At 47.0% G+C, this 13128-nt stretch overlaps 1 protein-coding gene across 1 annotated transcript in view; it reads left to right on the top strand.

Moving 5' to 3' along the window:
• The window catches only part of ANXA5 (annexin A5), a 53235-nt gene that overhangs the window by 16592 nt on the left and 23515 nt on the right, over positions 1-13128 (top strand). Inside the window, exons 2-5 of the mRNA XM_082247974.1 lie at positions 1852-1936; positions 2276-2370; positions 2616-2729; positions 3111-3201. Of these exons, the coding sequence (XP_082104100.1) occupies positions 1852-1936; positions 2276-2370; positions 2616-2729; positions 3111-3201 (385 nt within the window). The remainder of the gene's footprint in view (positions 1-1851; positions 1937-2275; positions 2371-2615; positions 2730-3110; positions 3202-13128) is intronic.

Genomic DNA, 13128 nt, shown 5'->3' with positions numbered 1-13128 from the left:
CTTTAATTTTTTTGAGCAGTGTAATTAGTGATTATGGAAGGGTTGAGCGTCTGTTAGGTTTTTACTTTACCTGTGTCCCCACTGTAGAGTTCCACACGCTTCCTGTCATATCACCGGAAGAGGAAGTGACTGGGAATACCTCCCACTGGGGTTACAAAAATAAGAAATTCTTTTTATGTATTTTTTTTTTGTTTTATATTCGAGTTGGTAAGGGTTAGAATGGCTGTCAGGTTTTAATTGCTACCATGTTCTCTACATCAGTAAGAGCCCTTTCACACTGAGGCACTTTTCAAGCGTTTTGGCGCTAAAAAAGCACCTGAAAAGCTCACAAAAACCTATTCCCATTGAAATCGATGAATAATTTCGCACTGGGGCGGTGAGAAAAATCAGCAAAAAAAACAAGCAGTATCTTTGGAGCAGGTTTGGGGTGCTAAAAAAAAGTGCTTCAAAAATGCCCCTCTCCATTGATATGAAAAGTAAGCGCCTGAAAAGCATTTAAAAAATGCCTCCAAAATGGTTCTTGAAGCAGTTTTTGAGTTACGCGTTTATAAAAAATAGGGCACTGCTAACGCCTCAAAAGCGATGCAAAAGCGCTCTTGAGTTTTTTTTATGGGCAGTTTTCAAGTGCCTCAGTGTAAAAGGGCTTAAATGGATTTAGCATGAATACGGCGTTTAGGAGACAAGAGTAGAAATTTCTTCTGTAGTAGGTACGCAGATGGCAATAAAAACCAGAATGGAATCTTCTCCCCGAGAGGTTTAAAGCCTTTTTGGCAAAATATGTTGAAAGCATTTTTTACCTTAGAATTGATTTGACCTTTTTTTGAATTAAAACGTATTTTTTTTTTTTTCTCAAATACATTCTCCACTGTGAGTTTTCACAACCCCTCCATTTTTGCTTATGAGTGAAGCTTGAGTAAAAAGGCAAAGTGGATTCTTGATATTCGTTGTTTGGCAAATTCCAGAGATTTGCAGATTTCCAAATCCGTTCACTTGGAGACTGCATGCTCCAATGGAGTTTACGCTGCCAACCACAACCTTCGTACCACCCATCTGAGAGTTCAGCACATTCAAAATTAAACTTTTTTGTATGTTAAAAAGTTTGCAGGAGATTAGGGGTGAGATTCTGTGGTGTCATACACTCGGGAAGTATTGTACCATACCAGTTTTCATGCACCCTCTGCAAATCTGTATTACTTGAATTCCCACCGGATCCTTCACACTTAGACAGGATGTCCATGGGCAAAGAGTGTAAAGCCTAGTACACACGCAATGATTATCGGCCGACGGATCGTCCGTCTTTTGTCCAGAGTGGTGTTTTGTTGGTTGGAATGTGCCTAGACTGCACACGAATTTTCTCGGCCAACTAAATTCTACTTCAGAAGTGATGTCATGTTTTGGTTTGTTTTCTTTGTGTTTTTTCTTCACTGAGCATGCCCAGACTTGCTCATCAGATTTTTCCCTGTCAATCTGTACTGACTGCACGAAAATCGGCCGTTGTGTTGACGGCCAACAAAAATTTGATAGTCTGCACACCAGATTTTTTTCGGCCGAAAAGTCAGAGTTGGTTGTCGGAAGCATCATACTAACAAGCCAAAAATTGGCAGATCGGTCGTTGGCTGAAATTCCCTGCCAATTTTCGACGCGGGTGTACGGGGCTTAAACCCTCGATCCATTGAAGCACAGAATTTTCAAAATGGCGCAATAGCACTCCTGTCACTATAAGGGGTCTGAAGGCCATCTTTACTAGTCCATAAAGTGAATCTGTTTGTCAGAGGAAAACTTAAATTCATGGCAATATAATGCATATAAAATATATGTAAGGTTACAAACAAAATTTTTGTTTTATTTTAGACTAAAAGAGGAACCATCAAGGATTTCCATGGCTTCAAAGCCAATGATGATGCAGAAGCTCTCCGCAAAGCAATGAAGGGTTTAGGTATGTTTTTATATCCCTGTATGTGTAGATGTCAAAAAATCCAATGCAGTAAATGGCCTCTTTTGAACACTACTTCCCAAAATGGTTCATTTCAATTTTGGTGGAGGTGTGATTGATGCGGAGTAAGGGAAATCTATACTTGGCTTCAGTTCCCCACTCTTTAGACCCAATGTTGTGAAATTATTTTGGTGATCAAAAAATAAACTTTAAAATGTTTCCTCCCTAAGTATGGCATTAGGATGCTATTTTGGGCACCACAAAGTATGCCACTCTGTTGCAGAATGTCATAATAAAGAATGTTTTGTTCACTGTGTCTTCTCTATGATTATTACATTTCAGGTACTGATGAAGACCCTATTATGAAGATTCTTACATCCAGAACCAATGCTCAGCGACAGCAAATTGCCGTAGCATTTAAGACCTTATTTGGCAGGGTAGGTTTTTAAGTAGTTTTGTACAAGATGGCTAAATCTAGTATGGCAATGAGCCAAGTCATTGCATACTGAATGATCAGAAAATAGAAATCTTTCCTCTGTGACAGATTTTTGTTTCATCTTAATTATTTAAATATTTTGGCTATGTAATTAAAAAAAAAAAAATCACTACTTTATTGCTTTATGATGAGAAAAAAAAAAAAAAAAAGTGTGTGTGTGTGTATTTATTTTTTTGTGTGTTCTAGGATCTTCTTGATGATTTGAAGTCTGAACTTACGGGTAAACTTGAGAAGGTGATAGTGGCACTAATGACCCCAGAAAATCTGTATGATGCTCAAGAACTTAGACATGCAATGAAGGTATGTTATTTGCATGTAGCAATATAGCTATTCATGTTAGTTGAAAAACATATACTGTAGATTGCAGAATGTTTTCAAGTGAGAAACCGAACTGTCAATTTGAATTCCATCACTGAATACGTGGCAACATATCAAGAACCCAGCTGTCTTCATTAATGCTGCATTTTGCTTACTTTGTTTAAGGACCTAATAGATTTTTGCACAATACATGCTGCTTTGTGATTACTCTTATGGAAAAAGGGCAAGCGAATGACTGTTCAGCACAAAGCAAAAAAATGTATTACAAAAAAATGTATGCTGAAAGGATTGAACATCTGCTCTTGTGAAGAGTCACATGTCCTTGAGATCTATGTACATGGCAATATCTGCTTGTTTTTCCAGGGTGCTGGCACTACAGAAAATGTGCTTGTTGAAATTCTTGCTTCTAGATCTACACCTGAAATCCATAACATTAAAAAAGTCTTCAAAGAAGGTATACACAGAAGGAATAAACTAAGATGTTTTGTACTAAAAATTGTTAAATTAATTGGAAGATTTTTTTTTTTTTTTTCTGCATACAGTCTTAGCAAAAACAACTGGTGAATAACCTTATCCTGGAAGTTCAACAAAACAAAGTAAAATATAAGGTTGAAGTAAAAATTTCCCAAAACCCTTTGTTCATGTTTGGTGCATCAGGGCAAGGTTTAGTGTTATGTCTGGTCTTAAAGGCTGAATTCATGCTTTTCAGTGTATTACCAAGTGCGTGTTAATGTGCATTGTGTTAAGGCAGCCCAATCGTGAATGCACAATCAATGCATGGCAGGGTAGGTTTCAATGAGCCTGTGTTTTTTTTTTTTTTTTTTTTTTTCCTATTACAGCACACAACACAGTTTACATTTTGTGTGCTGTGATGTGCTAAAATAAAGGTTCAATGTGATGCATTGGGGATGTTCATTTTGGTTCCCTTTAAAGCAATGCCAAAAAGAGTGCCCAGACTCCATGTTTGCATCCTTACTACTTTCTTTTAGCCATGGTTTTAGTAGTATATGTCAACACACTGGAACATACAGTACACCGATCAACCATAACATTGTGACCACTGACAAGTTAAGTGAATAAAACTGTTTATCTAGTGACAATGGCACCTGAAAGTGGGTGGGACATATATTAGGTCAGGGCTTGACAAATTTGTTTGGAATCTAGGAGCTAGCTAAAAAAGTTAGGAGCCAGTTTTTTTTTTTAACAAAGCTTTATTTTCAATGACGAAAATAACCGATCTTAAATTTAAACAGTGCAGCAAGGTTGGGGCGATAGGAGATCCAGTGACCAAGAGTAACATATGCCACCTTAGGCCCCTTTCACACGGGCGCCTACGCTAAGCAGAATCCACATGCTCAGTGGGGATCTCTCTGCTGATTCCCGCTGAGCAGGCGGATGACAGGTCCTGTCCGCTCTGCTATGCAGACACAGCCCATTCTCCTCTATGGGGCAATCAGATGGAAACGGATCATCTGTTTCCATCCGATGTCATCCAATTCGATTCACTGGACGGATGGTAAATATAACCAACATCCGTCTGTTTTTGGTGGACAGGATCGGATGGCGGCGGCTTGCCACTCCATAGAGACTGAAGGGTCCGATCAGGTCTGCCTGAAAAACTGACAGGCGGACCTGATCAGAAAACCAGTGTGAAAGGGGCCATTGGCTGTGTGGCATGGCAGGGAGATGATGAAAAATAATATATTTTTTTTTTTCCATAAAAGATTCTTATTGTGAATAAGGGATTTTAATGCAAAACAAAAGATCAACACATTGCAAGGAGATTACAAAATGCAATTTTTAAAGTAAGGCCCCTTTCACACGGTCCGCATTCCATTGCGGACCGTGCTCTGCTCAGCGGGGATCGATCCGCCGATCCCCGCTGAGCCGGCGGATGACAGCTCCGTCTCCACACTGTGTGCGGAGAGGGAGGTGTCAGAGCCCCTCTGCTCTCTATGGGGAATCGCATGAGAGCGGACCACCTGTCCGCTCTCATCCGATCCCATCCGATCAGATCCCCAGGACGGATGGAAAATAGGGTTTCCATCCGTCCGGATTTCACGGACAGGATCGGATGCGGATGGCAGCTGTGTCAGCGGACATGTCTCCGCTGACATCCGCTGCTCCATAGGGCTGAATGGGGCATCCGATCAGATCCGCCTAAAAAACTGACAGGAGGATCTGATCGGACCGCCCATGTGAAAGAGCCCTTAGGGCTCTTTCACACAGCCGCTCCGTATGTCCGCAAATCATCCTATTTTATTGCGGATGATTTGCGGACATAATGTAAGTCAATGGCATTGCGGATGTCAGCGGAATACCATCCTCTGACATCCGATTTTCTTCCTTTCAGTTCTGTTCCTTTTTTTGGAACGGAACAGAACCCTATTTTTCCTCCGTTCAAAAAACGGAAAGGAAGCAAAATCGGATGTCAGCGGTGTCATCCGCTGACATCCGCAATGCCCATAGACTTACATTATGTCCGCATATCATCCGCAAACGGATGGGATGATATGCGGACATACAGAGCGGATGACATCCGCTCCGTGAAAAAAAAAATAAGTCCAGCAGCGGACAAAAACAGCGGAGCAGCCATCTGAAAGAGCCCTTACACTCTTTTGCAGAAGTGCATAAATATGTAGAACACATTATCCTTGAACTTCCAGGAGAGAGCAGTGTAAAATGGGATTTAAAAATAAAATCAAATACCCACACTCCCTGCACACTTACCTTTAAGCAAAGGGCGCCAGATGAAGACTGCAAAAACTTCCGTCTCTCCACCTCTTGGGAAGGAGAAGGGCGAGCATTGAAAACAAGCAGTGGAAATCCCTTGCATTCCTAGTTACTGCTAGTTGTAATACTCCCGGCCACCACAAGAGGCCGCCAGTTTCCCATTGGCAGCATCTCAGTGGAGAAGGCCCAAAAGCCGGGGCCTCAATTTTCAGATGATGCGGAGTTCGAGCGCTCGAGGGGGGGGGGGGGCGCAAAGCGACAGGACATCTCCTGCAGTGCACCCCAGGCGCCAGGTCGCTAATTCTAGTCGCAAATGCGACCTGGCGCCCGGGGATTGTCGAACCCTGTATTGGGTAACAAGTAAACCTGTTGTCCCTGAAGTTAATGTATTGAACGCAGAAAAAATGGATAAGCGTAAGGATTTGAGTGACGTTGACATGAGTTGTAATGGCTAGATGACTGCGTCAGAGCATCTATAGAACTGAAATTCTTGTGGGATGGTCCTGGTCTGCAGTGGTCAGGACCTACCAAAAGTGGTCCAAGGAAGGCTCATTGATGTATGTGGAGAGTGAAGGCTGTCCCATGTAATGTTTCGATCCAATAGAAGAGCTACTGTAGCACAAATTGCTGGAAAATCGAATGCATTGCAGTTTGTTGTGTATGGAGCTGCGTAGCCGTTGACTGGTTTTCGGGTGCCCATGCTGACCTGTGTCCACAGGCAAAAGTGCCTTCAATGAGCATTTGAGCATTGGAACTGGACCACGGAGCAATGGAAGAAGGTGGTCTGGTCTGCTGAAGTCAAGAATAGTTTGAGGAACACAAATGAATTTGAGGTATTGGCTTGGTCTCTAAATTCTCCAGATATCAATTAAATCGAGCATTTGTGGGATGTGCTTGTAAAACAAGTCCAATCCTTTGAGGCTCCACCTATCAACTTACATGATTTTAAATGATTTGCTACTGACAGCTTGGTGTCAGATACTGCAGCATACCTTGTAGATGTCCTGTGGAGTCCAGGCCTTGATGGGTTATGATGGTGTTATAATGTTATGGCTGATCAGTGTATATTCATGAAGGTGAAAAAAATGGTTTTGTGTTCAGTTTTTTTTGGCATGTAGTGTTATTTATTTAGTCTAGCTGTTTATTCTTCATAATTTTTCATGATCTTTAAGAGCCAATTTAAGCCAGCACCCACGCTGAACATTGCACTGTTTTTGCCCTTCATTTTTTTAATTGTGCTTTTTTTTTTTTTTTTAGAACTTTATTGAAATGTCATAAGTGACTTTTCATTAAGTTCTAGTCACACAGTGGTGATGAGATGCAGTGGTTTCTGCCACAGCCTGCTGTACTTGAAGAAAGTAGGCAGTGCACATCTCCGAATTGCAGTGGTGTGAACTGGCACCACAGGAAACAAGGCGACTTGCATTGTCTTTGTTTTGGGTCTGCACTGGAATGCCGCTCAGCGCATCCCAACACAAATGGTGTGAATAGGCCCTAACTGAGCATGTTTTGTTGTTTTATACTTCAAAACAAAGCCTCAAGGGTTTATTAGGTAACCTATCAAACATATTTAAAAAAATATATTTCTCTTACGTCCTCCGACAGTCGCCGCCACTTCATAATCTTCACTAATGGGTATTGACCTTTGCTCCGTAGGAGTAGCTAGGCAACAAGATTTGTTAATATAAAAGCTTTTAGCATATCACACCCCTAGGGGGCGGTCCCCTCAGTCAATACCTTCCTGCATTCTCAACTCAGTTTCTAATGCCTAGCTTAGGAGTAGCTGGCTGATCCTGTGCTTGGGCTCTCAGTCTCAGCCTTCTATCCTCTTTTTGATTTTATTTTGAGTATTTTTCTCTTTCTTTTACTAGCTGTTCTTTTTCTCAGCATTAGTTTAGTTTCTTCGGATGAAGATGATCATGCGGAGCTGGGCCTCGGACTGGCCACCCTGGATCCCAGGGCTCAGGGCCAGGGGTTCCCCAGCCTGCCATCGAGCGTTCAGTCAGGTTTCCCTGGCATATTGAACGACCCATCCCTGTTCGCTGCAGGGATGCTGCCTGTGAGGTGGCTACCTCACCGGACGCCATTTGCGGTTTCGCACCGCAGTTCCACTGCGTCCTGGCTGCGACACTCCCTGTCCTCAGTACAGCGGTTTGGTCGCTGGAGAAGGCTCCCCACGCCATCCGGACTGGTAAGTGCATTTCTATGTGGGGACCTGTCTGTTTTGGGTGTCAGTCTGTGACTGTGTGACCCTGCATGTCTGTGTGTGTGCTGAGCTCCCTGTCAGATTCCTGTGTGGAATAGCTGCCTTTCTGTGGGCTGCGGGGGGGGGGGGGGGCTCTCCCGCTCTGCTATGTGTACTGTGTGGGCAGACTGGGCTTAGACATGCTGTGCGGCGGCCGCTATTGCGGTCTGCCATTTTTTTGCGGCACAATTGTGGTGTCCGGCCCTGTGTGGTAGGGCGCGGTGTTTTGGCGCCAAAAGCCGCTATTTTGGCGGCGATCGATCATACAGCCACATGTCGGCGCCATTTTCTCATTGCCCAAAAATGCCTCAGCCGAGCGGCCATGTTTGTGTAGCCTGCATAGGCTTTATAGGGCGGTCAGTCATTACATCACTTCCTTTTTCACTGGAACAGCGATCGGTGGCAGCAGCCTGTGTGGCCTCTCCAGGTTTTTACCTTTCCTTATCCTGTATTTCCCTGCTCAGTGTTCTTATCCCTGTGGGGGTCTCTACATACTGTAGTGTGCGGTGGGCTATGCTCGCCGCGGTCTTAAAGGGGTAGTACTCCTTTTTCCTATTTATTGCTGGGGCATGGATTCTCAGGATTGCAAGTTTCCTCCCACCTTGGTGGGGGGCCAAGGGGCTGCTGCATCCCCCGAGGGGGCTGATCTGGCTGCTATTGTGGCGAACTTGGCTTCTGGTGCAGATGCTAATGGCTGATCGATCCGCAAAACGGCCCAGATTGTCTATTTCCTCTGATTCAGAGGGCGATGGGGCTGCTATGGCTGGAGTGCCCTTCTCAGGGTCTCGTTCATCTCTGGACCTTGGGGGGTCTGAGGGTGAGGCTGAGGTAGAAGGGGTTGATCATTCTCCCCCTGGCTCGCCTGAAGAGCTTGCACTCATGGATGAGTTGGTTGCTTCTATCAAAGAAACACTGCATTTGCAGGATGAACCATGTCCTCCTGCTTTGATGTCCTCTTATGGGACGCAAAAGAAGCGCAAAACCGCGCAGTTTTTTCCCTGCCCTACGGAATTTCAGCGCGCCGTGGATGAGCAATGGCACAATTTGAAGAAGCCTTTTACTGTGCCAAGTAAGTTCAAGCTGCGTTATCCCTTTACACCCACCACTGATGAGCGTTGGTGTGTGCCACCTCAGGTGGATCACGCGGTGGCGGTTTTGAATAAATCCACTGCGATCCCTGCTGAGGATACCCCGTTGTTCCGGGACCCTACGGACAGGAGATTGGAGTCTCTGGCCCATCATGCCTATACGGTTGCTGGTTCTATGCTGAAGCCTATTTTTGCTTCCATTTTGGCAGCCCAGGCTATTGCGGATTGGACGCAGGTGCTCAGGCGCACCCTGGTGGCTGACTCTGCTCCGCCGACAACATTGGCTATGGTGGATCAAATTCATCAGGGTGTCATGTATTTGTGTGATGGGGACTTGGATTTAGTCCCTTGGAGAGGCGTGCAGCCAAGTGTGGAGGTTTTGAACCGTCGCCTGATATGGCTGAAATGTTGGTTGACCAATCTTCTCGCAAGACTTTAGCTAATTTGCCCTACGCGGGTTCTCGCCTTTTTGGCGAGTCTTTGGATACGCTGATAAAGGGAAATTCCGGGGGTAAGAGCACTCTTGCCCCAATCTCACAAGAATAAGTTTGTTCGCGGTAAGAAGAATACCTCGTTTAGGCCCTCTCAGGGGTCCTTTCGTGCCTTTAGGTCGCAATACAAGGGCAAGCCCTTCAAGGGCCAAGGCTCCCAGAAGAAGCCGTGGGCAGGTAAGCAGAAGTCCGGCCAGTCCGGGTCCGCTGCCCATGCCAATTCGGCCTGAAGGGGCGCCCTCACCCGGCTCTGGGGTGGGGGGACGTTTGCTCGGTTTTCTTCAACCCTGGCTGGCCCGCATTCGGGACAGGTGGGTTCAGGAAATCGTTCGATCTGGATACAAGATTGAGTTTCTCTCTCGGCCGGCGGGCAGATTTTTTCCCTCAAATCTTCAGCTGTCTCCGGAGCGTTTGCAGGATCTGCACCTGGCGGTGCGGGACCTGCGGGCTCAGGGAGTGGTGGTTCCGGTGCCTCATCGGGACAGATTTCGGGGGTTCTACTCCAATCTGTTCACTGTGCCCAGAAAGGAGGGCAAGGTACGTCCGATTCTGGACTTGAAAGCTCTGAGCCGCTTTGTGCGGGTCCGCAAGTTACGCATGGAAACCCTGCGCTTGGTGGTGGCTGCCCTGGTTTCGGGGGAATTCATGGCCTCCATCGACTTGAAGGATGCGTACCTTCACATCCCCATTTTTGAGGGTCACCAGAGGTACCTTCGATTCGCCATTGCGGAGGATCATTACCAATTCGTGGCGTTACCCTTCGGTCTCGCTTCGGCTCCGCGGGTTTTCACCAAGGTGCTTGCGCCGGTCCTGGCTTTGTTGAGAGCCCAGGGCATCTCTGTCTTGGGGTATCTAGACGATATCTTGATTCGGTCTGCGACCAATCAGGGCCTGGTGAATGACCTGTCCGTCACGATGCAGACTCTACAGGAGTTCGGTTGGACGATAAATTTTCCAAAGTCGACGCTGTGTCCGTCGGTTCGTCTTCCCTACCTGGGGATGATCCTGGACTCTGTTCAAGCGAAGGTCTTCCTGCCGGAAGACAAGCTCCGGACACTTCAGGACGAAGTCAGGTCCCTCAGGGACACTCAGTGCTCGTCCATCCGGACATGTATGCGGTGTCTGGGATTGATGGTCTCGGCTTTCGAGGCGATTCCCTTCGCCCAGTTTCACACTCGGAATCTTCAGGCGGAGAGCCTGACCAAGTGGGACGGGCGTCCGCAATCTCTGGATCTGCGGATTTCGTTGAGCCACCTCACCCGAAGGGGTCTTTTGTGGTGGCTCCAGTCCCTGTCGGTGTCGGGGGGCAAGTCCTTTCGTCCTTTATCGTGGACGGTGATCACCACGGATGCCAGCCTGTCGGGCTGGGGTGGTGTTCTGGGCGTTCTGTCCGCCCAGGGAACTTGGTCGGGGGAGGAATCCTCCCTTCCGATCAACATTCTGGAATTGCGAAGCAATAAATCTCTGCCTTCTGCGTTGGACGGACAGGCTTCAGTGCCGTCCGGTTGCAGACGGACAATGCCACAGCGGTGGCCTACATCAACCACCAAGGGGGCACCAGGAGTGCCCGAGCGGCTCGGGAAGTAGCCGACATTCTGTCTTGGGCCGAGAAGCACGTTCCGGCGATATCTGCAGTTCACATTCCAGGAGTGGAGAACTGGCAGGCGGATTATCTAAGTCGCCAGACCCTGGACCAGGGAGAATGGTCCCTTCACCCGGATGTCTTTCAGATGTTGTGCGCGAAGTGGGGTTCCCCAGATGTGGACCTGTTCGCGTCTCGTCTAAACAACAAGGTGGAAAGGTTCGTAGCAAGGACGCGCGATTCTCCGGCAGACGCCTCAGATGCGTTAGTGGCGCCCTGGCATCAGTATCGTCTGATGTATGCCTTTCCACCGATTCAGCTGCTGTCCAGGCTCCTTCGCAGGTTGGCCTCGGAACCGCACACGGTGATTCTGGTGGCGCCAGACTGGCCTCGCCGGTCTTGGTACGCAGATCTCGTGAATCTGGCGGTCGACGCTCCGTGGCGTCTACCTCTTCGAGAAGATCTCCTGTCTCAAGGACCGATATTCCATCCTGCTTTACAGTCGCTGGCTTTAACGGCCTGGCTGTTGAAGGCCAGGTCCTGAAGGTTAGGGGTCTCTCCCCTGAGGTCATTCCCACTTTGATCAAGGCTAGGAAGGCCTCTTCGGGGAAGATTTACTACCGTACTTGGAAGGCGTATTTTGCCTGGTGTGAGTCCAGGGGGTACTCCCCTCGCTCATACTCGGTATCGAGAGTGTTGGCCTTCCTTCAAACGGGCGTGGACCAGCGTTTGGCGTTGGCCACGATTAAGGGTCAGATTTCTGCGCTGGCCGTTTTTTCAACGCCCTGTGGCGTCTAATTCTTTGGTTAGCACCTTTGTTCAAGGGGTGCGACACTTGGCTCCTCCTCGGAGGGACCCTTTACCTCCCATGGGACTTAAACCTCGTTCTGTCCGTGTTACAGCATGCTCCCTTTGAGAAGATCAAGGAGATCTCGTTGTCTCTGTTGTCCAAGAAGGTTGCCTTTTTGGTAGCGATCACTTCGGCTCGCAGGGTGTCGGAGCTGGCGGCCTTGTCCTGCAGCTCTCCCTACTTGGTGATTCAGTTGGATAAGGTGGTTTTACGACCTAACCCTTCTTTTCTTCCGAAGAGGATCTCGGAATTTCACCTCAATGAGGACATTGTCTTGCCTTCGCTTTGCGCGAAGCCTAAGCATCCAAAGGAGGTGGCTTTGCATTCCTTGGATGTTGTTCGGGCGATCAGGGTTTACTTGTCATCGACTAAATCCTTTCGCAAGCCGGATTCTCTTTTTGTCCTTCCAGAGGGTCCTTGGAAGGGCATGGCAGCGTCGGCTGTGACCAATCGCCAAATGGATCAGACAGACCATTGTGCAAGCCTATGCTTTGAAGGGGAGGGTTCCTCCTTTCCCTGTGAAGGCGCACTCTACCAGATCTCGGAGTACGTCTTGGGCCTATCGTCATCAGGCTTCTGTGGCCCAGGTGTGTAAGGCGGCGACTTGGTCGTCCGTTCACACCTTCTCCAAATTTTACAAAGTGGATGTTCAGGCATCGGCAGATGCTTCCTTTTGGCCTTAAAGTTCTTAGTGCGGCAGTGCCTTAGGGTCCCTTGTTTGGGTCCTTGGCTGTTGGGGTATTTTTACCCCTAGGTTACTTGTTCTTTCCTGGGTTGTTGCTCCTGTTGAGCACGTTTTTTTTCCTGTTGCCCGGTTGGTTCTCTTACTTTGGTAAGGTTCCTTTCTCTGCTGTGGGTACTGCGTTGCTTTAGGCGCGGCTGCTTTTTTTCCCACCCCTCATGTCTACACTGCTCTGGGACGTCCCCATTAGTGAAGATTATGAAGTGGCGGCGTCTGTCGGAGGACGTAAGAGAAAACGGAATTTTTGTAAAATCTTACCGTAAAATTCCTTTCTCTGAGTCCTCCGACAGTTGCCGCCCCTCTTTTGGGGTTTGTTTATGTACTCTACTGCTATGCTACTGAAACTGAGTTGAGAATGCAGGGAGGTATTGACTGAGGGGACCGCCCCCTAGGGGTGTGATATGCTAAAAGCTTTTATATTAACAAATCTTGTTGCCTAGCTACTCCTACGGAGCAAAGGTCAATACCCATTAGTGAAGATTATGAAGTGGCGGCGACTGTCGGAGGACTCAGAGAAAGGAATTTTACGGTAAGATTTTACAAATATTGTTGTTATGAAAAATATTACAAACCTCAGAATAATGTAAATGTTTTTTTAAATTTACCTTAATTCCACTAATTGGTATGTAGCAGTCAATTTGAGAGAGGTC

This window comes from Pelophylax lessonae, assembly GCF_965119305.1.
Source record: "Pelophylax lessonae genome assembly, chromosome: 1".
Lineage (NCBI taxonomy): Eukaryota > Metazoa > Chordata > Amphibia > Anura > Ranidae > Pelophylax > Pelophylax lessonae.
This window is presented reverse-complemented; position numbering and strand designations above follow the sequence as displayed.